Source organism: Bos grunniens, chromosome 8 (genome assembly GCF_055505025.1).
Source record: "Bos grunniens cultivar Pamir isolate PY7600 chromosome 8, Bosgru_T2T1.0, whole genome shotgun sequence".
NCBI lineage: Eukaryota > Metazoa > Chordata > Mammalia > Artiodactyla > Bovidae > Bos > Bos grunniens.
The window spans coordinates 22291358-22319280 of NC_141172.1; the positions used below are offsets into that span (position 1 = coordinate 22291358).

General features: G+C 38.9%; 1 protein-coding gene across 4 annotated transcripts in view; it reads right to left on the reverse strand.

Moving 5' to 3' along the window:
- The window catches only part of FOCAD (focadhesin), a 303578-nt gene that overhangs the window by 273297 nt on the left and 2358 nt on the right, over positions 1-27923 (reverse strand). For 2 of the 4 annotated variants that reach the window (XM_086414322.1, XM_086414319.1), the window contains exons 2-3: positions 4464-4548; positions 1665-1739 (exon numbers count right to left, since the gene is read on the reverse strand). Coding sequence is in view for 2 of the 4 variants with exons in the window: in XM_086414319.1 (XP_086270445.1) it covers positions 1665-1739; positions 4464-4520 (132 nt within the window). In the remaining 2 variants the exon portion in view is untranslated. Of the gene's footprint in view, positions 1-1664; positions 1740-4463; positions 4549-21771; positions 21883-27923 lie in introns of those variants that run through there. The other 2 variants (XM_086414320.1, XM_086414321.1) reach the window with 2 other exon arrangements.

Consider the following 27923-nt stretch of genomic DNA (forward strand, 5'->3'; position numbering starts at 1 on the left):
CTGAATGTGGACCCAGAGGAAGGAGACAGAAGCAGCTCAGGCTACAAGCAAGCTGCTGGTTCCAGGACTACCAAAAACACCTAGAAAAACTTTTTCCCCCAAGGAAGAGAGTTTGACTTCTCCCTTCACACTGTGAACCTGTCATCTTTGATAGGAAAGCATCAGAAAGACACAAAAGTAAATAGGTCTTCATTTTGAAAATTCCTACTAAAGCAGAGGTTCTAGCTCTCATAACTTGCTCAGGAACTTATAATTCTCCTCAAAAAAAAAAAAAAAAAGTTCATTACTAATGATGAACCTACATTTGAATGTATTCTGGGCTAAGTCCATTTAGATTTTACATGGGGTTTGGGTTATTTAGTTTTGCTTTTTTTTAAAGAACACAATGAAGCTATTTTTCCTTTCTTCTGACATAATTTACTAGGGAAACATAAAATCTAGAGAGAAAAAAAATTACAATCCCCAGCTCCCATGGAATAACTAAACTAATGAAAATCAACATAAATTGTGCCCACTTTCCCATGGTAGCTGACTCTGAGAGCCTTTTCAATCTCAGGATCCCACTAACTAACTGTACAGAACAAGACAGTTAACAGTCACTGAAGGGAAGAAATATTTATATTCTATTCTTTTATTCCGAAGGAAATTTTATTCACCTGTGTGGACCATACCAAAGGGTTCTAAATGTCATCACTCCACTCCTAAGCCAGAATAACAAAATAAATGAATAAAACACTGTTGCCTCAGGTAACATTGCACCTTCATGGAAGGAAGCACTCATTTATTAGCAGAAGAGGAAACATTTAGTTACAGGGATTTGACATTCAATAAATTCTGGCAGTTTAAGTAAAACCACTAGATCGTCTCAGTGTACATAATGTGATTATAGGCAGGATTAAGATCAGAGTTCTCAGAAAACCTAATTTATATGACTACATACAAACACCAGATAAATGCCAATTAATGAAGTATGCCTCTACATTGCCTTCAATGTGTCAGCAGAAGTGATAAAGAAACGCAACTTGGAGAAGCTAATATAAAGGAATATGAGAGAAAGGAAATCAATTTATTTGTTATGAAAAAAAAATCTTATTTCCATCAGCTATATTCTCCATAGAGTTTACCTTAGAGGCCCAACTTAAGCAGAGTTTCCAATCAGCATATCAAGCTACTTAGCACTGGTCAACCAAAACCCAAGTGGTAAATAGGTCAGTAAATATGACCAACCCTATGAAGGATACAGAATTTTTTCCTCCAGTTCTACCTGTCAAAGCATGACCTTTCTAACTTAGAACTCATGTGTGGGGCTACCTAAAGCCTGAGAAATCTCCTACACCCCAACAGAGCCATTGTGTTCACTTTGTCTGTTAAACAGATTCCCTCAGCAGTAACTCTACTGGCCTTCTTCTAAAGGCTGCCTACGCTCATTCCACCCATGTTCTTTTTCATTAATAGTCATAAGAATACTCCCCTCCACCCCTTCCCTGTCTAGTTCCTGGAGTCTGTTGTAACACTTTTTAAAGTTTAAAAAGCAAACAAAGAAACAAAAATAGATAAAATCATTTCTATAGTGACCTGAACTGTGAGGAAAACAGAAGAAACGCAAAGGTGGTCCAGTTACCAGCAATATCTGAATAGAACTAAGCACAAAATTAAAGACAGACCTGGTTTGTGCACTGGTGGATCTTTTCTGAAAAGCTGTTTTCCTTTAGAACTGCAGCAATAAGATGACCCACAGCCTAAAACAAACAAGATTAATGAATACATTCCCTCAGAAGTTCTCTCTCAATAGTGAATTTGAAGGTTAACTAACAGCAGTAGTAGTGGATATGAGTATGCCAGTCGATCAGTAACAACACTCAAAGTCACAGGGTGTGTGCTCTGAAGAAGGCGCTGCATTTGGCACCCCACAAATGGAATCTCTCACCTTCACAACAACCCTCAAGGTAAGCGTTTTTATCCTACATTTTATCCCAGTAAGCAAACTACGGTTCACAGATGTTGAGAAAATTGCTGGATTTTCTGTTTAAATTGTTGTCACTTGGTATTACAAGATAATTTGAGATTGCTTAATCCATTAAACCATGAGACAAATGAGAAACTCCATAGCTTTTAAAATCATCTTTGCAACTAAATGAAATGCATCATGCTTCATCATGCCCTTAATGAAGATAGAGAAAACTCATCACCATCTTCATGACTATGGCCCACACAGATTTGAACGAACAGGTCCTCCCCTCACCTCAAACATTCTCTCTCCTCTAGGATCTAGGATGTAATATCCCTGTTGGTTTCTCATAGGTTTCATCTCCTTAATAAGCTTTCAGTTTCATAAATCTCTAAAAATTTTCCATATCGTCTTTGGTCAAAAAACCCAGAGTTAAAACTAAGATTCTCATAGGAGTGCTGATTGATTCCATAAATATATAAACGTTGTTACTTCCTATCATCTCAACTCCATTCTCCTAGATCTTCAGCACCACCCAGCATTGCTGTGGTAGAACCACAGACTAGCAACAATGACAGCCATTCTAGGTATGGGTTGGGAAAAATTTTGCTATGGCAAGAACTATTCAGTCTGTCCATGCGACCAATGTCTGATATGGATGTATAAACACCCATCAGCCTTGCAAAGTCTCCAGAAAAGCTCAAACAAAAGCACAGCACCTGCTCCTTCATTTCCTTTTGCATTTCACACACTAGAATTGAATTCAGACCTCAATGATCAATGGTCTTTGTAAGTCACTCATTTACATGAAATTTAAGTTTAGATCAACGAACTCTTACCTCCTTGTTAAAGAGATAGTAACAAAATTGAGGACCAATGAACAGCTTCAGTTCCTGTTTACAAAATAACCATATTTCATTGAATGTAAATGGCCATCAAATGCAAGATGCACCATTACTTTATGAACCGCTAAGAAAGAAAAAAGCTGCCAATTAATGTTATACAACGCTTCTTATAATTTTTTGATTTTACGTTAATGAAAGAGCTCTTTCAGACTCTTAGAAAATCATGGCCAAATGCATAAATGTGCAGGCAATATCAACTGTATAATGACTGCTGCCATCAATTACTAAATGCAGATGTTAAAATATGAAAAAAAATGTGTGAATCAATGAAATATGGTGCTAACACTGAGCAGTGGTTACAAAAGAACAATAGGAAGTATTCATAGAGGACAGGGAACAATTGCAAGAATCTAATAAAACCAATATGAAACACAACATGGACAAAAAAAGTTACCATTCATATTTAGAAAAGGACTAACAGAAAATAAGCTTCATGATAAATATCCCCCACTGCCCACCAAATTCAATTTCCCTAATTTACCTTCCAATTTATCCCTCTAACAAATGAGAGTATAGCCTAAATTGATTTTCAAATACAAAATCCAAGTATAAATCAGCCTATGCTGCTACATAAGTTTTCCATAACAAAGAGTAGCTTAAATGGATACTGCACACTAAACAATACAAATACACTTTTCTCTTAATTTAACAGCAACACACATAGGCATTTCTTGATTGACCTATGCTAATGAAGGGACTCCACGCACAGAAAAATAGAAACTGTGGACAGCATCCTCCAAGCCTTCATCTTCTTCTTCATGGTAACCACCTGTGTTGCACAGGATATGACTCCAACCCAGTCAGGTAGAAGGGAATCTTGCATAAGGAGTGTTCTACTCCTCATGGAAGGGTTCCCCACTACCCAGCTAAGTCAATTCCCACAGCAGGCATCTCCGAAGGTAACTGCTGAGAGTATCCAAGACGCTGCAGGTTGGTAAGTCTTCAGGCAGGCTTCTGCTGGTCCCTTTGCTTTACTCTCATGAGAGAAGACAGTAGCTATTATGTACCTTGATTAACCAAAATGCTTCTAGTTAGCTGAAAGTTAACCAGAAAACCAGTTCTGTTTTACCCATAATAACCAAAAAGCTCTTCTAAAACTAATTATCACAATCTTCTACCTGAGTTAGCATATAGATCTAATTTTTCAATCCAGGATATTTTACTGATTTAATATCATTATTATAAAAATTTATTATTCTTAATAGTTGTACTAAGAGTAGAATATACCTTTTTAAATAGGAATCTCTGACATTCTCAAGATGTATAACCATTTACTTCTGTTCCCAATAATTAACTACAGACCAACAAATATATATTCAGAGGTTAGTCAAAGTTTTTTATCTCTAAGAAGAAAAGGATGACATAAATAAAAGCACAGATTGGTCAGTTTCACTATTTACTTTCCTATGTCCAATATAAATTTTCAAATTAACTGATATAAAAGTTAGTTATTAATATATACTCCTGTATATAGATGAATAAAAATTTTAAAATGTTAAAAATATAAATAATGTTAAAAATATAAATTTCAATTAACAATCCACAAAAAACGTTCATTTGTTACCATAAAGCATAAATAGATAAATAAATGAACAAATAAATAAAATTACCTGTGACTGGATAAGAGAATTTGGAAATTCAAACCTTTTCCTTATGTCATCCGACATTTTTACTTCTCTTACATATAAGCAGATTCTGTAACCAAAACAAAAGAATATTTGTTACTCTGGAAAAGGAGTTTAAATAACTATTTGTCAAATAACATGAAAGTAATTCTGTACAAAGACAACAATGGCAATAAAGCACAGAGCCCTGGAGAACAATCCTCTGGCACACCCTTCACTGTTAAGCATTTCAGCTCTCAAATGCCATGGCTGATGGCACAGTGAACTAAAAATGCCCAACCGTTCTTAGTTTTCCCATGAGAGCAAATCCCAAAACAGATGATTTCACGCCACAGAAACAAACAAATAAAAATCCAAAAGCTCATGTCTAAATAGCAGAATTTGAAAAGTTCAACCACATATTTGAAATAGAAATTCATCCTTCTGTGGATCAAAACTTCTGAGGAAGAAAGAACCAAACTTTCACAAAATTGTTTAAGCTGTGCCTCACTTTGGTACAAGCTTCCACTGAAGCATGAACCCACCCGTTTGTGACAAGTGTGAAGCACTGGTGAGTTTTTTCCAGGAAGTATAGAAATGACCTAGAAATTCACACATCCAAACAGATCCTTTGTCTTCTAAAAGAGGAACAGCAAGCAATCGGCACCAACTTTTAATATTTACATCATGCCTCTCATGCCTATCGGGTTCTCAAGTACAACAATCACAACAAAATTATAGAGGAGGACAGAGTAGTAAAGTGGAGGCACAGAACTCGTAAGGGGGTTTCCCAAGGATCTCACTTGATCCAGTTACCACACAGCACTGAACCCACTGAATTACACCCCACTGTAAAAAGCAGGATGCTGTACCAATTTATTGCAGTATAACTTTAAAAAAGTGTTTACATTAGTACTGTACTCTAAGTCACCTTATAAAAATAACAGGCAACAAAACCAAGCTCTCCTCATCTTAAAAATGAAGGCATTTTGTGTTGAACCTGTAGCTTTTTCTTACTACTGTCTTGCTTTTCTTCTAAACCCAAACTCCCTGGATAATTTATGCTACCTTTCTTCTTCAACATATGGGTCCAACTTAACTCCCTTGAACTAGCCATTTCACAGCACTGAAACAACATGTTCTGACTGCAAACCATGTCCCTTATCTAATCCACTCATTAGCTTTTAAGCAGGTCAAAAATTCAACCTCCCAGTTGTATTAATCTCACCTTTCTTGAAATGTTCTTCTCTGTTGTTCCATAAGACATCATAACAGAAATACCCAAAGTGTGTCTTGGGGAAAGCCAAGATAGAGACCTCTTCGAGAGGAAAAAAGAATTTTGTAGGGACATATATTGCCATTTTGAAAATTCAAAAAGTAAATAAAAAGCCAAATAAAACATGAAATATGTTAGAAGGTGTTACAATGGAGAAAAACAAGTGAAAGTGAAAGTGAAGTCGCTCAGTCGTGTCCAACTCTTTGCGACACCGTGGACTGTAACCTACCAGGCTCCTCTGTCCATAGGATTCTCCAGGCAAGAATACTGGAGTGGGTTGCCATTTCCTTCTCCAGGGGATCTTCCCGACCCAGGGATTGAACCTGGGTCTCCCGCCTTGCAGGCAGAAGCTTTAACCTCTGAGCTACCAGGGAAGCCCGGAAAAAAATAAATCTGATCTCTTTTTCTATGAGTTTGTTTTTGAAGTACAACTGGCCTACAAGACTATGTTAGTTCCTGTTACACACATAATGATTCGATATTTCTAAGCGTTTCAAAATGATCGCTATGGTAAGTCTATTTACCATCACTAACACAAAAGTTATTAAATAATTATTGACATATTCCCCACACTATACAATTCATACCTGTGACTGGTTTATTTTGCAGCTGGAACCAGAGACAGGAGAGGGGAAGGCAGAAGTGAATGAAGGCAGTCAAAACATACAAATTTGTAGTTATAAGATAAATAGGTACCAGGGATGTAATGTACAACCCAGTGCTGAATGTTACATAGAAAAGTTGTTAAGGGAGTAAATCTTAAGAGTTCTCATCAAAAGGAAAAAATATTTCATTTCTATTTCTTTCATTTTGTATCAGTATGAAATAGTGGATGTTCACTAAGCTTATTGTGGTAATCATTTGATGATGTATATGTCAAATCATTATGCATTAGAGTGCTAAATGTCAGCTGTAGCTCAATAAAACAAGAAGAAAAAAATTTTTTTAAGTAAAGCGAATAGAACAAAGGGGAGGAGATGAGAAATGGGGGATGGATACACTTTCTATTTAAATATGGTGGTCACTTTAGAGGGTGCCATTTGGGAGTCAGATTGGAGATGTTAAAAACAAAACACATATTTTCTCATAAAAATTGTTTCCATTTCAGTGCATCTTTTCCCAGTTCTCCTCTCACAGTTCTCTTCACCAACATTCTCAAAGTCCAGTCAGTCACAAAGTCAGCTTCATTCCTTCCAGCATCTCAGACTTTATGCCTGAGATGCTGGAAGTTAGCCACGCAGATAACCTAGGGAAACAGTATCACAGGCATGGGAAACAGTGTATCACAGGCACAGGAAACAGTGAATTCAAAAGCTCTAAACTAATGATCTGCTTAAGATACATCCCAGAAAGAGCAAAAGGATGAGTTAGGAACAGAGCAAAGGAGGAAGGAAATGGCAAATGAGAGCCAATGAGAAGCTAGACCACAGAGGGCCTTGTAGGCCACTGAAAGGACTGATGTATTTATACAGAGTGAAATGGTTAACCACTACAGGGGAAAAAAAAAGTGGTAAGATTTTAATAGAATCACTTGAGGTGAGATGTGGTCAGACTCTGGGTATCTTCAAAGGTAGAGTCAATGTGGTTACTAACGGACTGGATGAGAGTATAGCAGAAGGAAAGGGTCAATGATGACTCCAGTGTTTCTGATCTGAGCAGCTTCATTCTTAATTTCAATCCCTTTGGGCATTTTACACATAAAAAAAAAAACCATGAATAAATTAATTACCATGGCATTTTTTACTAAAAGGCAAAGACAGAATTGCCATCAACTGAGATAGAGAAATGAGTTCTTTGAGGGAAGACTAGGAATTCCATTTTGCACAAGTAAGTTTTAGATGCCTAATGGATATCCAAGCGGAGACATCAGGGAGAAAGTTGGATACATGAATCTATAATTGAAGAGACAGATATTAGTTGGTGATACAAATAATGGTGTGCACTACTAAAGAATCTGAGAGGTTCTAATGCAAGAAATTTGATAAACTTTGCTTAATCCAGAGTTTACCAAACTTACCTGGTCATGGCCCCTTTTTTCTGAAACTAGCTGTTAATAGTCTATACAACCAACCTTCCTTGGGATACACCCTGGTAAACACTGCTCTACTGGTTCCTCCTATTCCTCTCTCCACTCTGCTTCTCGTGCGCCATCTTCCTTCCTGAAGGTGCTCCCAAGCCTCTTGTCTTGTTCTGCTTTCATGAAAACTCTCCCAGAGTCTTCATCTAGTCCCTATCTCCAAACACTTCCCTACCCTCTCTCAGGAGGCTCTAAAGCATCAGATTGGAGATGTTAAAAACAAAACACATATTTTCTCATAAAAATTGTTCCCATTTTAGTGCATCTTTTCCCAGTTATCCTCTCACAATTTTCTTCACCAACATTCTCAAAGTCCAGTCAGTTACAAAGTCAGCTTCATTCCTTCCAGCATCTCAGAGTTTATGCCTCCATTTCTCTACTCATCATTGTCAATGCTCACATGAGACTTCCTTCAGTAACTGGTTAAACTTGGGGTTCTCTACCCCATACACTGCTGTCGGACTAACTGTCCTAAAATGCTATTTCCATCATATCAATTCTCTGTAAAGAATACACAGCAGGTTTTTAATAGCCTGGCAGACTAAATACAAATACTTATTTCCAGCTTTTAAGTTGTCTCCAACAACAATCTCACACATTCAACTTCATTTTCACTGTTGTCTAATTCTGGTGGTTTAGTCACTAAGTCATATCTGACTCTTATGAGCCCATGGACAGGAGCCCTGCCAGGCTCCTTTGTCCAGGGGATTCTACAGGTGAGAATACTGGAGTGAGTTGCCATTTCCTTCTCCAGAGGATCTTCCTGACCCAGGAATTGAACTCGGGTCTCCTGCATTGCAGGCAGATTCTTTACCGACTGAGCTACGAGGGAAGTTGTCTAATTTTAAGCTGCCTGCCTCTTGAGAAACCTATATGCGGTCAGGAAGCAACAGTTAGAACTGGAAATGGAACAACAGACTGGTTCCAAATAGGAAAAGGAGTACGTCAAGGCTGTATATTGTCACCCTGCTTATTTAACTTGTATGCAGAGTACATCATGAGAAACACTGGGCTGGAAGAAGCACAAGCCGAAATCAAGATTGCCAGGAAAAACATCAGTAACCTCAGATATGCAGATGACACCACCCTTATGGCAGAAAGTGAAGAGGAACTCAAAAGCCTCTTGATGAAAGTGAAAGAGGAGAGTGAAAAAGTTGACTTAAAGCTCAACATTCAGAAAAGGAAGATCATGGCATCTGGTCCCATCACTTCATGAGAAATAGATGGGGAAACAGTGGAAACAGTGTCAGACTTTATTTTCTGGGGCTCCAAAATCACTGCAGATGGTGACGGCAGCCATGAAATTAAAAGATGCTTACTCCTTGGAAGGAAAGTTATGACCAACCTAGATAGCATGTTCAAAAGCAGAGACATTACTTTGCCAACAAAGGTTCGTCTAGTCAATGCTATGGTTTTTCCAGTGGTCATGTATGGATGCGAGAGTTGGACTGTGAAGAAAGCTGAATGCCGATGAATTGATGCTTTTGACCTGTGGTGTTGGAGAAGACTCTTGAGAGTCCCTTGGACTGCAAAGAGATCCAACCAGTCCACCCTAAAGGAAATCAGTCCTGGGTGTTCTTTGGAAGGACTGATGCTAAAGCTGAAATTCCAATACTTTGGCCACGTCATGTGAAGAGTTAACTCATTGGAAAAGACTCTGATGCTGGGAGGGATTGGGGGCAGGAGGAGAAGGGGACAACAGAGGATGAGATGGCTGGATGGCATCACCAACTCAATGGACATGAGTTTGGGTGAACTCCGGGAGTTGGTGACGGACAGGGAGGCCTGGCGTGCTGCGATTCATGGGGTCGCAAAGAGTCAGACATGACTGAGAGACTGAACTGAACTGAAAACCATTTTCAGAATAGACCCATGTGCTCAAAAATCGGTTCATTCCTAAGGGATTCCCGCCTACCCCACCACCCCCACCACCCCTCATGTGGAATCTCAGTTCCCCAACCAGTAATGGAACCCATGCCCTCTGCAGTGGAAGCACAAAGTCTTAACCACTGGACTGTCAGGGAACAGGGAAGTCCCTAAGGGATTTTATTTATGCTGTTCTCTCCCACATAAAATGTCCTCCTCTATATGATCACTGCAGATGGTGACTGCAGCCATTAAATTAAAAGACGCTTGTTCCTTGGAAGAAAAGTTATGACCAACCTAGACAGCATATTAAAAAGCAGAGACATTACTTTGACAGCAGAGTTCCATCTAATCAAAGCTATGGTTTTTCCAGTAGTCATGTATGAATGTCAGAGTTGGACTACAAACAAAGGTGAGAGCCGAAGAATTGATGATTTTGAACTGTGGTGTTGGAGAAAGACTCTTGAGAGTCCCTTGGACAGAAAAAAGATCCAATCAGTCAATCCTAAAGGAAATCAGTCCTGAATATTCACTGGAAGGACTGATGTTGAACCTGAAACTCCAATACTTTGGCCATCTGATGCAAAGAGCTGACTCATCTGAAAAACCCTGACACTGGGAAAGATTGAAGGCAGGAGGAGAAGGGGATGACAGAGGATGAGATGGTTGGATGGCATCACCGACTCAATGGACATGAGTTTGAGTAAATTCCAGGAGTTGATGATGGACAGGGAGGCCTGGCGTGCTGCAGTCCACTGGGTCACAGTCAGACACAACTGAGCAACTGAACTGAACTGAACTGATATGTTCCTACAATTATAGGTGAAATTCCTTTTATACTGCATCTTCTCTGTTTAACCTTTCTCAAGGAGCCACATCTTAAGAGCATTCACCTTACTTTATATTTCTTCAGTGCTACTGCATTTGGCCTGACCCATACTACCATGTGACTAATTACATTAGGATTGTTAATATTTTTCTGTAAAGGCAAATAGAAACTACTCAGATTTGCCACTGTAGCAGGAAAAGCAGCTACAGACAATACATAAATAAATGACCAGGGTTGTGTTCCAATAAAACTTTATTCACAAAAATAGGAGGCAGGTGGGCTGTAGTTACTGACTCCTGATTTACATACTATTTATTTAATTAATTTGTAAAATTTATTGATAAAAACTGCTAAACTGACATTCAAATTTGCCCCTGTGCATCCAAGCACAGATAATTCATAAATAAGATAAATTGAACATGTCTTATTATCTAAAAATGGAAAAGTTCTATCATAGAAAACAATTTTCATGCCCCTAAACTCTGAAGGAAATTTCTCACATTAGGCTTTCTACTGGGGCTTCCCTTGTAGCTCAGTTGGTAAAGGATCTGCCTGCAATGCAGAAGACCCGGGTTCAATTCCTGGGTCAAGAAGATCCCCTGGAGAAGGAAATGGCAATCCATTCCAGTATTCTTGTCCAGAATACTGGACAAGAATCCCATGGACAGAGGAGCCTGGCAGGTGGCCGTCCATGGGGTCACAATATTCGGACATGACTTAGCGACTAAACCACCACCACCACCATGGGATACAGGGTGATATAATAATCAATAATCTCAATAACATAAGCAAAACAGAATTTTGTTACCTCTTTTTTATGAAAGTCAAGGTTGTATCATAATATGTAACTCAGGAAGGAAAAAAAAAAAAAAAACCCTCAGCTAATGGAGTCAAAGCTCAACAGAGCTTTCTGATGATCTGATCTAACTCAAGAAAGCCAAGTCTAGAATATTGAGAGAAGCAGAGGTTATTAGCTTATCACAGAATATACTTACCCAAATGTCAAGAGTGACAGAGCTAAACTGAAGGAAATGTGGGACTACACTCTCTGATCCAGACCTGAATGATAGAATTCCAAAATGCTCTAAGGACCAGACCAACAGCTGGTTAGGCTAATAACATCATGGCAATGAAGAAGTTGAGCCATCCAGAAAGAGGACTTTTGTCTCCAGGAGGAGGTGGGCCAATGGAGTAAAAAGAGAACTGCTTTTATCAAAATTGTCTAAGTATCAGTGACAAATACCTAAGCTTATAAAAGACAGTCCTAATTTTTGGTACAATGGTTTAGAGAACAAGTAAGTTTTTTAAATCTACAGTAACTTTATCTTTCCTAAAAATGGCCAGAAGGCAGTTTCAAAGCCACTACCCAAGCTGCAATATAGATTTGATACCATCCTTGATTTGCTATCTTTGGGCTACAAATTGCAAGTGTCTTTCATCTGCTAGAGATTTTTATTTCAAGGTTAATCACAACCACTTGGCCTTTCAAGGTATCAAAACATCATATTCTCTCAGGGAATTTCAAGAAAGAGTACAAATGTTTGCTTAGCATTGGCAGCGTAGCCTGTGTCCTACTTTATTTTTAATCTCAATGTCCCTTGGGCATTTTATACATTAAAAAAAACAATTATATATTACTTCTTACCATGACATTCTTTACTCAGAGGGAACTAGTCACATTTTGCTCCATAAACCATGTGTGACAAAAAAGAACGTTTGATTTGAAAAGATTTCTCTCCAACCTGTCATTGTGCTTTTTTTGTCTGCCTGAATCTAAACCAGAAAGAGAATTTTTAATGAGGGCTTTAAGTTCCAGGTGAATCAAAGCATTTGTCTGACTTAACCAATTATTGAGTTAGCTGCCAGAGTATTTTAGCCATGTAAGAACACTTTCAAAACAATAAATCAGTTGCACTCTAGCAGTAATAAAGAAGCAGAAGATAGATAAAACACCTTAGGTTTTCAACTTTCTCATTACTTTCTCTAGCATACAAAACACAAAACCATACACCACACAAAAGTCTTTAGTGTCAAACTTCAAATAAAAGGTACAATCTGAAAAACACGAGAAAAATGTATCTGTAGTTGACCCTTGAACAATGCAGGGGTTAGGGATGCCAACCCCTGCACAACTGAAAATCTATACAACATCATAATCTGTCCTTCAAAGCAGTGGTTCCTCATCCACCAATTCAACTTACCTTGGATCATGTAGTACTGCAGTAATGCATTTACTGAAAAAAATCTGTTTACAAGTGGACCCGTGTTGTTCACGGGTCAACTGTATTTATATTCACGATAGCTATGGGAGCCCAGCAGAAGGACTGTGCAAGGTAGTTTGCAGGGGGCATTATTCAATGGTCACAGAGAAAGACTTGATTTTGAACTGTTTTTTGGTGTTTTTTTTTGGCCATACCATGCTGCATGTGGGATCTTAGTTTCCTAACCAGCGATGGAACTAACCTGTCCCCTGCAGGAGAAGCAAGGAGTCTTAATCACTGAATCACCAGGGAAGTCCATGACTTTGAACTCTCTTGACTATCAAATTTCTATATAGCAAAGATTCAGAGTAGCAACGTAGGTGGTAGTCAGGGCTACAGACAGTACCTTCTGGAAACTGGTCTATAGAAACAAAGTCATCATCAGATTGAGAGAAAGCAAATTGCATTCACATTAATGGGATCCTATTTCAGAGATACAAAATCTAGGCCTTTTTTTCTTTATCAAGCTATTTCAATTATTAGTTATCCATTTACTTAGCTTCTTCCTTTCACACTTTAAGCTACAGAACTCAACTCCTGCTGTATGGCCCAGTTCCTAACAGACCATGGACAGGTACTGGCCCGCAGCCCAGGTGTTGGGGACCCCTAATATAGTGGACCTGGGAGCATCTGCCTTCTGTCACTAGAGAAACAATGATTGAGCAACTCAGTAAAAAGGTACTCATCCTAGCAGTTCATGTAGGAAGAAAGGTTTCGTGACTTCCAACCCAGTGTTTCCCTGGACCATCGGTAACATGAGGCACAGCCAGCACACTCCACATTCTTGCTTCAAGTCCCAGGAATTTTAAGATCTGTAATTCAAGTGCTGAGCAAAGTTAGGTGACTATGGGTTCTGATGATCTCACCGGCTGCAATTTACTAAAATACATCAAATTGCAATCAGATTCCTGCCTTTACAATTTAGTTTCTTCTCAGTCCCATCACATGTTACTTACTCATAGATTTTGAAATGAGTCTAAAATAAGATCAAAGGCAGGAAATTCCAAGTTAGAACTGATTACTGTCCAGGAGAACCAAGCATGAAAGTAGGAAACAAAACCACCGACTTGAATAATGTCTGATTTGTTACATTTTCTTCAATTATTCTTGGATTATTTTTTCTAAAGTGTCTTTTATGTGCATATATATGACAAATACATAATGAAACATAAATTAAAAAACAGTATTAGTAATTTTTAAAATTGAAAGACTGATTTAAATCTAGAACTTTTTACAGTATCCAATCTAAGTCTTCAAAGAAGTCTTCAAATTACGTCCTTTATGACGATTATTTTCTCTAATATTACAATTTTAAAATACTTTTGTTTCATCAAAAGAACAATTACTCAAATTGTTCACTATGTTTTTAAATAAATATTTTATGTTGAAACAAAAGAACCTTTACTGTATATTTTTTATAAAATTGATGCCCATTTTAAAGACCTTGCTACTGCTACTGCTGCTAAGTCACTTCAGTCGTGTCCGATTCTGTGCGACCCCAGAGACGGCAGCCCACCAGGCTCCCCCGTCCCTGGGATTCTCCAGGCGGGAACACTGGAGTGGGTTGCCATTGCCTTCTCCAATGCATGAAAGTGAAAAGTGAAAGTGAAGTCGCTCAGTCATGTCCGACTCTTCGCAACCCCAAGGACTGCAGCCTACCAGGCTCCTCCATCCATGGGATTTTCCAGGCAAGAGTACTGGAGACCTTACTGACCAATAAATGTCTAATCTTCATAGGTAAAATCTCCAAATTCATCACATTACTTCAAATACCAGTTAACTAAAATTTAATCAAACACCAAAGAATGTATTTTATACATATTTGATTTGTATTCTTCCTCTAATAAAATTACTCAAATTTTGCACACTGGTCTTCTAAAATAATTTACTTCTTAGCAAATATTAATTTGGCACAAACTGAAGTACACCAATGTCCCTCCAGGGGAAAAAAAAAGGAGGAAATCATAAGTAAAACAAGAATACCTAAATGCTGATACTAAATGGGTACATTAGAATTCATAATACTATTCTATGTTTATATATGTTTGAAATTTTCTGAATAAGCTTTTAAAAAAAAACAAAACCCATGTGTGTGGCTCTCACTAGGGACCAGGCAATATCCTCAGCACTTTACATTTATCACTTCATTTAATCCTCAAAATAACCCTATGAAATAGGCACTCATTGTACAGAGGAAGAAACTGAAGCACAGAAGACAGATAACTTTCCCAAGGTCATACAATAAGCTGAAATTCAAATCCAGGTAGCCTGGTTATGTATGTGCATAGAAAAACTTGGAAAATATAAATTACAGTGCTTTTTAATTTTGCTTATTCCTATTTTCTAATTTTTACACAAGAATATATCTTTCGTAATTTGAATAAAGTTCAAAAATTATGAAAACTTTTATTCAAATACTTATACATTCTTTAGAAACAGAGGATGTGACTTTCTAAAACCTACATCATTACAAGCGTAGAAATCTATCATTAACAGATGTGATTAAATGAACAGTACTAAATTAGGAAACTTTTAGACATGATAAAAGATTACTTTGTTAGCCATTTACCAATGTCCTATGGAAAGAGTAATGTTGAAAAGGGATCAATATAATTTAACTAGATTCAATTAACTTTAGACCATTTAAAAATCTTCCTTCATCTTCAAAGAAAAATACAACCATTATTATCTTCCTATTTTAGACTCCTGGGAAATTTTACACCAAAATAAGAACTCTCACTCTAGAAAAGAATTATGTAGACTGATGACGAGTTAAATGGAAACATTTTTCCTGATTACTGCAAACTGGCCAAACTCATTTATTTTTCATGAGAAGCAAATTATCAAATTCATGTAAAATGGAATAGAGTTATTTTAACTTGCACTCTTAGTACTGAAGAAAGTTGAAGATCAAATGAGCCGAGGAGTTTTACAGGAAGATAGTAAATCTTCCTGCTGTTAACTAACTCAGTGTAGCCCAAGCTGGAGAACACCTCTATATTCCAGACCTGAATAGACAAAATCACAAAAACAACATCATCACCACACTGTTCGAAGAACCACTTTGAAAATTTCCAGTGAATAAGATGAATGGGGCACTGTGAAGTAATGTCATATATTCTTTTGCAAACCCTAAGACAATCCATAGTGAAGATGAGAAAACATCTTTAGTTTGATTATACTTAGTCTTACATACCTCTGTCTCCATGAAGAGTAACATGACACAGAGAGAAAAATGCACAGAGTTAGTAGTTGGGAAGCAGGAAAAACAGACTGGATGCAAAACCTAACTCCACCACTAGGTTTTAAAAAAATTACGTTAACCACTTACTACCTGGAGCCTGATTCCTCATTGAGTAAATCTGAGGACACCTGCCTCACAAGATGATACAAAGAACAATAAGAAGTGAGTCTGAAAGCCAAGAGGATGTTGACACAGTACGTATGTATTCTAAAAATGTGTTTCTTCCCTCCCTTGATACAATGTGGGACAGTCAAGGGAGGTAAAGGATGGAGAAGAATTTAAGTTTAGGTATAAGTTCAGTTCAGTTCAGTCACTCAGTCGTGTCCGACTCCTCGCGACCCCATGAATCGCAGCATGCCAGGCCTCCCTGTCCATCACCAACTCCCGGAGTTCACTCAGACTCACGTCCATTGAATCAGTGATGCTATCCAGCCATCTCATCCTCTGTCGTCCCCTTCTCCTCCTGCCCCCAATCCCTCCCAGCATCAGAGTCTTTTCCAATGAGTCAACTCTTCGAATGAGGTGGCCAAAGTACTGGAGCTTCAGCTTTAGCATCATTCCTTCCAAAGAAATCCCAGGGCTGATCTCCTTCAGAATGGACTAGTTGGATCTCCTTGCAGTCCAAGGGACTCTCAAGAGTCTTCCCCAACACCACAGTTCAAAAGCATCAGTTCTTCGTTGCTCAGCTTTCTTCACAGTCCAACTCTCGCATCCATACATGACCAATGGGAAAACCATAGCCTTGACTAGACGGACCTTTGTTGGCAAAGTAATGTCTCTGCTTTTCAATATGTTATCTAGGTTGGTCATAACTTTTCTTCCAAGGAGTAAGCGTCTTTTAATTTCATGGCTGCAGTCACCATCTGCAGTGATAAGTTAGGCATCTCTAATCAAAGACTAGGGTGGGATCTTATATGTAAGTCAAAAGCTAGAGAAATAAGACACCAGCCCTCAGGTTAGGAAATGCATGAGATTCCATTCAAAATATAGTTGACTTCTAACTCACTTGCTGAAAGCCTTTCAACAGCATCCCACTGCACTTTGTAATAAAATTCAAACTCCAAACCATGGCCAAAAGGTCCTACATGATCTGGTCTCACAACTCTCCCTCAATCAAGGGGCTTCAGCCACAACAACCTCCAGTTTGCTCTGTGGACCCCCTAAGTTCTTTCTGTGTGCAGGTCTAGAGCCCTTAGGTCCCTCATCAAGTGTTCGTGCCCTTGCTGTTCAAACAGCTGACTCCTCTCACCTTTCACATCTTCTCTTGAGACTCCACAGCCCACCCAGCCCCTACCCCCAGGAACCCACTACCATATCCTTCATTGCTTTCATCACAATCTCAAAGGATCATCATATACTTATTTCTGCTGACTCTCTCTCCCCCTCCCCCACCAGTAAAATGCAAACTCTTGAGGGCAGGGACCTGGTCTCTTTTTGACCAGGATACCCCAGCATATAACAAGTTATCTGCTCAATACAGATCCACTGAACAAACACAAAGCACGACACGGGCTTTGGAACACCATGTTGGATAAACAGCTCCTACGTGCCACACATTCACCAAACACTCTAAGTAACTAATCCCATTGGATCGTCACAACCACTCTGAGTTAAGTATTATTAACTCCATTTCCTGTATGAGAAAGTAAGAGCTCAGAGAGGAAGTAACTTGCCTGAGGTTATACAGTGATATTAATAGCCAGGATTTATTGAGAATTTTACCACGTGCCAGGCAGGCACAGTTGAAGCTCTTTATGTGTGTTCTCTCACCCAATATTCAAAACAACTCCATGACATGACTACTATTATTATCCTCATTTTCATATGAAAAACCATGTGAGGCAAAGAGAGGTCAAAATTAATTGCCTAATTAAGTAAGAAGCAGAGCATGGATATGAACTGTGCAGCCTATGAATCTAAGCAAAGTTTACATTCTTAACCACTCCTCTACAAAGTAGAGTTGACACAGAGTTTTTAAAAAGTTAAAATAATCCATTAAAGCAATTCACTCAGAACCAGGCACATAACCAACACTTTCTAAATGTTAACTATTATGAATCTTAGTCTAAATCCAATACTTTGTTTCTTTTTTTTTTCTATTATATCTTGCTGCATCCCAAGGAATCAAGCAAATCTTAAAAAGAACAACCTAGGTTTGGACATAGTGTTAGATCAGATTCCCAAAGCAGCTCATCAGCATCCACAAATAGCTCTGTCTCTTAGTGTATATTGCAACCCTAAAAATATAGAAAGCCTGATGCATGAAAGTTACATATGAAAGGGGTGCTCCATGCCATGCACAAAACACAAAAATTATCAATCTAAACTTAACCTTTATCCTGTGGCACCATTACCAGCAACACATCTATCTACCACATTTGTGTATGTTCTGAGATTTTATACTTGTATTTTATCATTGACCATTCATTCCAAGTTCAATGAGCATCTATCAAAAGCTAAAGATTGCCACTTTGGTCATGGCAACTGGTATCAATCTTTAGTAAGTCTAGCCTTCTTGTCATTGCTAGTAACGCTTTCACATTTACATTTTCCATCTTTTTAAACAGTAAATATTCACTGCAATAGATGAAAGCAATTATTTGCCCAAATGGTTACTCAAACATTACCACCCAAACACAGATGGCTACACTGCTGCAGATGAATGCTTGCCTGGCAGGCAGCTCCACCAGGTGACAGTTCAAGACGCAGCTCAACAAAGCAGGGCAATTTCCACGTGGATGTGTTCACGTGTAAAAACAGACAGGAGCTTGAAATAACAGTGGAATGTTCTGGAAGTAGTGTTCAGAACCAGGAAGATCAAGAGGAAGGCACTGATATGTTCTCAGTTCCTGCAGCTGCCTCAGAAAACAGAGCTTGACCTCCAACTGGCAGTGCACTTGATGCAAGGACAGCACAATGATACAGTGCACAGAGGCCATGCTAGAGCTAGGCCTGTTTCTCATGACCCTTTCCGCTCTGAGAGGACTGTCACCAATCCTCAGGCTGTAGATGTCGTCTAGTTCTGAAGGGGCTAGCTCCATCTCTGTAGCAGCGGCACCTGCTCAGACGCAAGCAAAGAAGAATCTCAAGCAGGAAGGACTCCTCACTGACCAAGCCTGCTGCGTTCTTCTCCTGCACCTCCAAGTTTCTTGGGAGAAACAGCTGAGCCCTGTTCACCGCCTGCCAAGTCTGGCAGGTACTAAGCAGTTAATATACGTTTTTGAGTTATTGTCTTTAGTATAGCATCTAATACACAATAGACTCAAAAATATGTTCAAATCAGAATTCTACTGTTTATTTTGTTTTCAGATCAACTTTCCAAAACAGAAAGTGAGAAACAGAGAAGAATCTATATCCACATCTTTTTCACCCATGAAGATTCATGAAACAGACCAAAATAAATTTAAAAGAAGGAAGCCTCACATGCTGCAGTCCATGGGGTTGCAAAGAGTCAGACATGACTGAGTGACTGAACTGAACTAAACTGAAAAGTAAAAAGAAAAATTGTAAACAACTTTATTTTCAAATTAATACAGTAACCAGATCCAGTTATCAACACATTTAGGGTTTGAAAATAAGTAGTTCTTTTTAAGATGGACTCCTTTTTACCAGCTTTTTTAAGCTGAGAAAATAACTTTTATATAGATAGGATAAAGATGAACTTCAGCCAAGCCCAAATCCCAAATCAGCAGAATCCAAATTAGTGAGATCTTATCATGCTGTTATTTATTTTGGTACATTTTTTTTTTTTACAAAAATCAAATAAAAGGTCAAAGAACACATGTCAACATAAGACTGGTTCTTTACTGTTTCCAGCTAAATCTAATAGTGATGGGAAATGGGTCTTTGTTACTTGAATACATCATAAGTTTTACATGAATGCTTCAGCTGACAGCTATTATTTATCATAGCTATATTCTTAATCTTCTATGTATTACAACCCTTTAAAAGCTCATGGTATCACCTCTGTGTATTTCCCACTGGGGTAAAAGGCATTTTAAACACATAATTACCCAATGAAGTAACATTTACCAATTTTCCATTACACAGCTAGCAGTATTCATGGCTGTTTTACTTGTGGGGTTCTTAATAATCTGATATTAGTTAACCTTCACAAGCATCCTGGGCAGATGATCATTAGTAAATCCTTTCACATTAGTAAGAGACATCAAGCAGTATATTCAAGAATCAGAAGAGGATTCAGCAAAGTAATGCTAATATCCAGTTGGCACAGTATAGTGTGTAGAATGTCTTTCAGATAAAGTCAAGAACTTTATGTAAAGAAAGAAGAAGGATGAAGAGGAGGTGGAGGAGGGGGGAAGAGAAGGAACATTAGCTCCTCATGAGAATAATTTTTAACTTCACCAATTTTAAAACCAATACATACAATTTTCACATGTACAGGGTTCAGTGGAACTTCTCAATGCTGTGTTGGAAATAAATGACTGACTAGAAAAATGATAGTGAATTGGCAACTCACAATAAAGTCAACACTCAGAGCTTCATTTCAACTTCAAAATCTACTTCTGCCTCTCAGTCCAAATGCAAACCCTATTTATGAAAGTGCTCCCAACCTGTCTTACCTCCAAACCGACATCCATGGGTCCTCAAAGGCCAGACCAGCTGGGAAGCAAAGCCACAGCAGTAAGGGAGGATCAGCATCGTTCCCAGGACCACAAGCCTCTCCCCACTCTCCAGCCCACTGTTCTCAATTCCATAGGGAACTTAGCACAGTAAAGTTGAAAGTCTGGGGCAGGTCAAAAACTAAACCCAGTCTATAAAAGTGGGCTGTCAGGGTACTCACTGAGCATTTGGCCTTAGCGTTTGGCACTTCTTGGCAATATCCCAAAGCATGGCACATGTGCTTCAAATTCTAGCCACCTTCCAATTCAAAAGTGTAAAACTACAAAAGGCTTTAAATTGGCATCTTTTTATTTATTTTTTAATTAAAGGATAATTGCTTTACAGAATTTTGTTGTTTTCCGTCAAACCTCAACATGAATCAGCCATAGGTATACATATGTCCGCTCTCTTTTGAACTTTCCTCCCATCTCCCTCCCCAGCCCACCCCTCTGTGTTGATACAGAGCCCCTGTTTGAGTTTCCTGAGACATACAGCAAATTCCCATTGTAAAGCCAGCATCTTTTGTGCAAAGTCATTCATTAATTGCTCTAAAAGGTAAGCTAAATAATATGTAGATAAAGTATTGATTAGTAATGTGAAACAGTTACAAAGAGTTTTAACAATATATAGATATGCTTATGGCAAAGTAAAAATACTGAGAGAAATTTTTATACACAATCATGAACACAACCAAGTTTAAACTACAGATATAAAGACAAGACTAAGGGGGAAAAGTGAATATGCAAAAATGTTAAGTTCATTTCTAGTTAACAAGTTAATGACTGATTACATACTATTCCTCTTCTGATATTTGCTGCATTTAACTTTCCCCTCCTACAATGGGCATACATTACTTTTGTATATTAAATAAAAATGATCACTTCTCTTCAAATAAAAAATCAATTTTTTTAGTCTCAATTAAAAAAAAAGTAGTAATCTTACTTATTCACTTGGCACCATGGTCTTTTATCACTGTCTAAAGAGGCAGTTTCACCACAGCACACACCAAGATAAAAAGCCTTACTTGATCCAATTACACCACTTATTAAGAGCTATTTAATGAGAAAGTCACACCTTGGAGTTATTAGATGCTATAATGGTCCTGCAGTGTTCCAAACAACTAAGCTAACAGAATTACCTTTGATTCTAAATCGTTTGCCAGGAGATTAATCCATCTGGTCCCTGAAAAAAATTAAGTGTTCTTCCAGTGTGTTCAACTTCCTCCAATCTCATTTTAATCAAGGATGTCGGCCTCTGTTGACAGAGGTATTTTTTAATAGATTTACTGAAGTATAATGGATATACAAAGAAATCACATATTTAATGTGTACAGTTTGATGACTCTGGACATGTGCAAACACCCGTGATGCATCACCACAATCAACGTAACAGACATATGCAACACCTTCCAAAGTTCCCTTGTGTCCTTTTTTTTTTTTCCACTTTTTGGTGTACACAATATTGTCCTTTAACAACTGGCATCAGGCTGTACAGCAGATCTTTAAAACTTATTTATCTAGCATAACTGAAACTTTATAAAGGATAGCTATTTAGAATTTCTTAAATTACAGTACAAAGACCCAGTTTGATTTTTCCTTTAATTTTCCCAAAATGCAGATAGCATATAATACCTAAAAAAATTGTTGTCATCAATAGATATATTTTTAGGAGGTCTTTACATGTTTTGGCATCTGCCAAAGAATCAAGAAATGTCTTTCTGACATAGTAACATTTGGAAAAAGACCTAGAGGAAACAATGAGCATTCCAGACAGAAGGAATGCTAAGGGCAACAACCCTGAGATAGAAGCATGTGTGGCAAATTCAGGGAAGACCAAGGACACCAGTATGGTAGATACAGATGTGCAAGCTGGGAAGTGAGAAATGACAGAGAGGAGCGGGAGCCAGTGACAGAAGCCCCTACAGACACTGTGGGCTCTGGATGTTTCTGAGTGGGACAGATAGCCCTAGAGGCTTTGGGGCAGGGAGATGGCACACTTGACTGTCATTTTTAAAAGGTCATCTAACTCCTCTAGAGAACAGACCACAAGCGGGCAAGGATAAAAAAAAAAGGGAGACCAGTTAGGAGGTTATGGCAATAATCCAGGAAAGAAACCATATGGCCATGGACAAAGAGAAGAGTAGTGGAGATGGTAAGAAGTCAGACTTCACACTTATTTTGACAGAATTTGCTAAGGGATTGGATGTGGAATGCAAGAACAGTGAAGGATGACTCCAAGGTTTCTGGTTCAGACAAGTAGAAGAAAAATGCAGTCACACAGTGAGATGCCAAAGACTGGAAGAGTCATTTGTTTGTTTTTGGCCACACAGCATGTAAGATCTAGTTCCCCTACCTGGGATCAAATCCATGCCCCCTGCATTGGAAGCATGGAGCCCCAACTGTTGGACTGCCTGGGACATTTCATTCGTTTTTGAAACAGGGCAACAATGCACAAGTATCCTCAATCAATGGGGTACAAAAAAGAGAAGGGGGCAACAGAGGATGAGATGGTGTGATGGCATCATCGACTTAATGGACATGAGTCTGAGCAAGCTCTGGGAGTTGGTGATGGACAGGGACAGCACTGATGTGCTGCAGTCCATGGGGTCACAAAGAGTTGGACACGACTTAGCAACTGAACAACAAATCTCTGGAAGGAGAGTCTACAGGACAAAAGGGTGCAGACAGTACAAGCTTCGTCTTTTTCTCAACTTTATTTGAAGCCAATCTTCACTATAACACAATTAATGTTAAATTTTGTATGCTTAGTTCTAGCTTCCCTGGTGGCTCTGAAGGTAAAGAATCCGCCTGCAATGCAGGAGACCTGGGTTGGATCCCTGGGTTGGGAAGATCCCCTGGAGAAGGGAATGGCAACCCACTTCAGTGTTCTTGCCTGGAGAATCCCCACGGACAGAGGAGCCTAGCAGGCTACAGTCCATAGGGTCACAAAGAGTTGGACACGACTGAGCGACTAAGCACACAGCACAGCTCTAGACTGGATTTGCATTTGATTCATACCCAATTCCAACGCTGCTGTCAGCACTTGCCCCCCTTTCCAAGCTCCAAAAGAACTCAGTGGCCTGTTAAACCCTAACTATTCTACACAGCTTAAAATCTCATAAACTGAAAAGAGAGAGATAGAAAGGAAGGAGGGGAAACAGGTAAATTAGTAGGTGGGTCGGTAGATAATCCTTACTATCCTGTTCCCCCAGCCTTCCTTGTCCATTCCATTTCATATCTCCTTCCAGAGTCGGACACGACTGAGCAACTTCACTTTCCAGGCTTTCTGTTAAATGTTTAATACATTCCACAGGCACTGTGAACAGGAGCAGATTTGGGATTCAGGGAGGGAGAAAGAGGTCAACTGGTTGCGAAGTGATACTGTAAACAGAAGTGTGAAGAAAATTCCAAGGTATTTATTTATTAAAAAAAAAAATAAAACCTTTAAAGATATGAAGTCACTTTGTTAATATTCAGTTGACTTGTGAAAGCACCACTGTCACTGCTGTTGCTGACAATATGGTAGGAGATCAAGGGAAAACAGACCAGTTAGAAGGCTATCATGCTGTCACTTCAGTCATGTCCAACTAAAGTGGACAAAGTTGGTAATCCAACTTTATGACCCCATGGACTGTAGTCTGCCAGGCTTCTCTGTCAATGGCATTCTCCAGGCAAGAATACTGGAGTGGCTTGCCATGCCCTCCTCCAGGGGATCTTCCTGACACAGGTATCAAACCCACGTCTCCTCTGTCTCCTACACTGCCAGTAGATTCTTGACCACTGAGCCACTGGGGAAGTCCTTAAAAAGCTATGGTAGCTCGCAAAAAATGGCCCCAAATTCTTCCCAATTTGGTATGCACATTTCTTTACAAAGTGACTTAGCTGCTCCTCTCATAAGTAGGCTACTTCTCCATCCCCTTGGCTTTGGGCTGTCTTTGTGACTACTTTGAGCAACAGTGGGAGAAGTAAAGTGGGAATTCTTAGTCTACCTCTCAGAAGGCCATGTAGCTTCCTCTTGCTCTCTTGGCTCTATTAGACCAAGCATGGGACAGGTTACTGGACCAGATGTAGCAGAGATAAGCCATTCCAGCTGATGCCTCCAAACCTACGGTTGCCATTAACCCACCAGCAAAAAAAGCTCCCCCCGCACCTAGCCGCCCCAAGCCTAATCCAAATTGCCAACCCCAGAATCATAAACTAATAAAAGATTGTGGCTTTAAGCCACCAAATTCCAACAGTGAGTGGTAACAAATAACTGATACAGAGACTATCACAACATCAAGAACATACACAATGGAGGCTTACACTAGGGTGGGAGCAGTGGATGGTGAAAAGTACTCAGATTCTAGCCATATTTTGAAGGGACAGACAATAGGCTTTCCTAGTAGTTTACAAGTGGATTGTGAGCAAAAGAGAAGAATCAGGGCTGACACCCAAGTTTCTGGCCCAAGTAATGGAAAAGATAAATTTCCATGATCTGAGATGAGGAAGACCACAGGTGATGTAGGTGTAGGAAGAAAATCAGGAGCTGTATTTGAGATTTCTATTTAGTCATCCAAGTAGAAATGCTAAGTAGGCATCTAGATATACGGAGTCTAGAGTTCAAAAGAAGAGGTGTACAGGACTTCCCTGTGGTCTAGTGGTTAAAAATCCACCTGCCAATGTAGGAGACACAGGTTCGATCCCTGGTCTGGGAAGATTCCACATACTGTGTAGCAATTAAGCCCGAGAACCACAACTACTGAAGCCCATATGCCTAGAGCCTGTGCTCCGCAACACGAGAAGCCACTGCAATGAAAAGCCTGCACACTGCAATTACAGAGTAGCCCCTACTCGCTGCAACTAGAGAAAGCCTGCACACAAGACCCAGAACATTCAAAAATAAAATTTTAAAAATATAGTGTCAATTTGTAAAATCCCATCTATGTAAATCATTTAAAAAGATTAATAGGTCCAGGCTACATATATATGTGTATACACACACACACACACACACACACACAGAGACGTATATATATATAAACTGGGAGTTAATAGGGTATTGCACGTGAGCATGCATGCTCAGTCACGTCAGTCATGTCCGACCCTATGAACTGTAGCCCACCAAGCTCCTCTGTCCATAGGATTCTCCAGGCAAGAATACTGAAATGGGTTACCATGCCCTCCTCCAGGGGATCTCCCCGACCCAGGGATCAAACCTGAGTCTTCAGCATCTCCTGCATTGCAGGTGGATTCTTTACCACTAGGCCATGGGGAGAAGCCTAATAGGGTATTATTAGTATGTAAAGACTGAATGGGGGACAGGGCACATTTTTCAAAAGAAAAAAAATGAAAAGAAAAAGACAATAATATGATTAAAGGACTGTGAGGACTGAGCCGAGGAGCTCTCCTATTTGAGAGGTGAGGGCAATAAGAAAGAACCAGTAAAGGTGTTGAAAAGGTTCAGAGGGGCAGGAGGAAAACCAGGAATTGTAGCATCTTTGATAATAAAGGAAGAGAATGTTTCAAGCAGCAGAAAGTGATCAACTAGGGAACTACGTGACAGGAAATGGTAACCATGTGACAGGATACAGGGGGTGGCTCATGCTATGGTGCAAATCATTTTACAGTTTCTACATGTATCAAATCAACCTGCTGTACCTTAAACTCACACAATGTTATGTGTCAATCATATGTCAATAAAGTTGGGGGCAAAATGACGATCAGTCATGTAAAAGATGTGAGTTAAAAACAGACCTTTGGACTTAGTGCTGCAGTCCATGGGGTCACAAAGAGTTGGACATGACTGAGTGACTGAACTGGACTGAACTGAGGGAGAAAGTCTGATGAAAGTGAGTTTAATAAAGAATGGGGGGAAGTAATTGGACACATGAGTCTAAGTCTTGCCATAAAGGAAAATAGTGTGGTGGCATAAGGAGGAAATGGGGTCAGGAAAGAGTAATTATTTTAAGGTAGGAGAAGGAACAGCATATTTAGATACTGAAGGGAACAATCCAGTAATGAGGGAAAATGTGATCTTGCAGGAGAGAGATGCTGGAGCCAAATCTTGGAGTAGGTGAAAGAAATCTTCATGCAGGGGTGCAGAGTTCTCCTTAGAAACACAACCTTATTTCCCAAGACTCTCAGTCCCAAAATAACTGGAGGGAAATCAGAGGTAAATGTAGGTACGCCCACCTCTCACACCCATGGCAACTGTCATTAGTATCAAGGCATTTTTCATACCTCCCAGGTGAGAATCAACCTAAAAATGCTCAACATAACCTTCCAGGCATTCCAATAAAATGAGAGTCGTCACATGTAATGAAAAGTGCAGCTGACCCTTAACAACCTGGGGGTTAGGGGTGCTGACCCTCCCTGCAGTAAAAAACTCACACATGACTCTACAGTGGGCCCTCCGTAGCTACAGTTCTGCATCCATGGATCCAACCAACCAGAAAACCTTCTGACAGAACTATAGTTCAACATTCACAATTACAACATTTGTTGAACACACTTACCAACCAAATTAGCAGTTACTCATCTGACCCAAAAGATTAGAGGATATACTCTAATACACTGGAAAGAACTGAATTCTTCAGTTTAGAAGGTTGAATGAAACACTGGTTCACAGTAAGTGAAATTATGGATTTTAAAATAAATAATAACAAACTATCTATGCAATTTGAATTCTCAGCTTCCTTGGGTCTGAAGAAATATTTTCCCTTCATGAACAACGGAAAATTTTACAGTATTTAATGTCACAGCTTTTGATATATTTTCAAAATACATAAAACTAAAGTAACTCAGGCTAACTGAATGTAATCCAATATTCCAATATAAATCAACAAAAATTTTAAATCCTAAATGCAGTATTATTACTTCCAATGGGGCTTAGAATAGGTTAAAAAAATTATGAGGCCAGAACTACTTGGCAGACCCAACTTACAAGAACAACATTCAATCTATTGTTTGAAAAGTGGATGAAGTCTTCTGCATTGCTTGAAAACTCTGTTTCAAATAACTGAAATGGGAGAAAATTGACAAGTATCCCTTGTTCTATTAGCTTAGCAAATTTGTATCCTATCCTGTGGAAACAGTACACACAACTTCCATCCAATTTATCACTAATTGTGAATCAAAGATATATATTATACTTATAAAACTATACCATATTTTATTATACTACTCATCTTCAGACTTTTAAGAAATATAATACTTACAGATTTCACATTTCCTAAAGAAATATCTATTGCCAACTTGATTTAAATTATCACCCTAGGTTTCTTTTTCGAGATAACTGAGCTCATTGTTA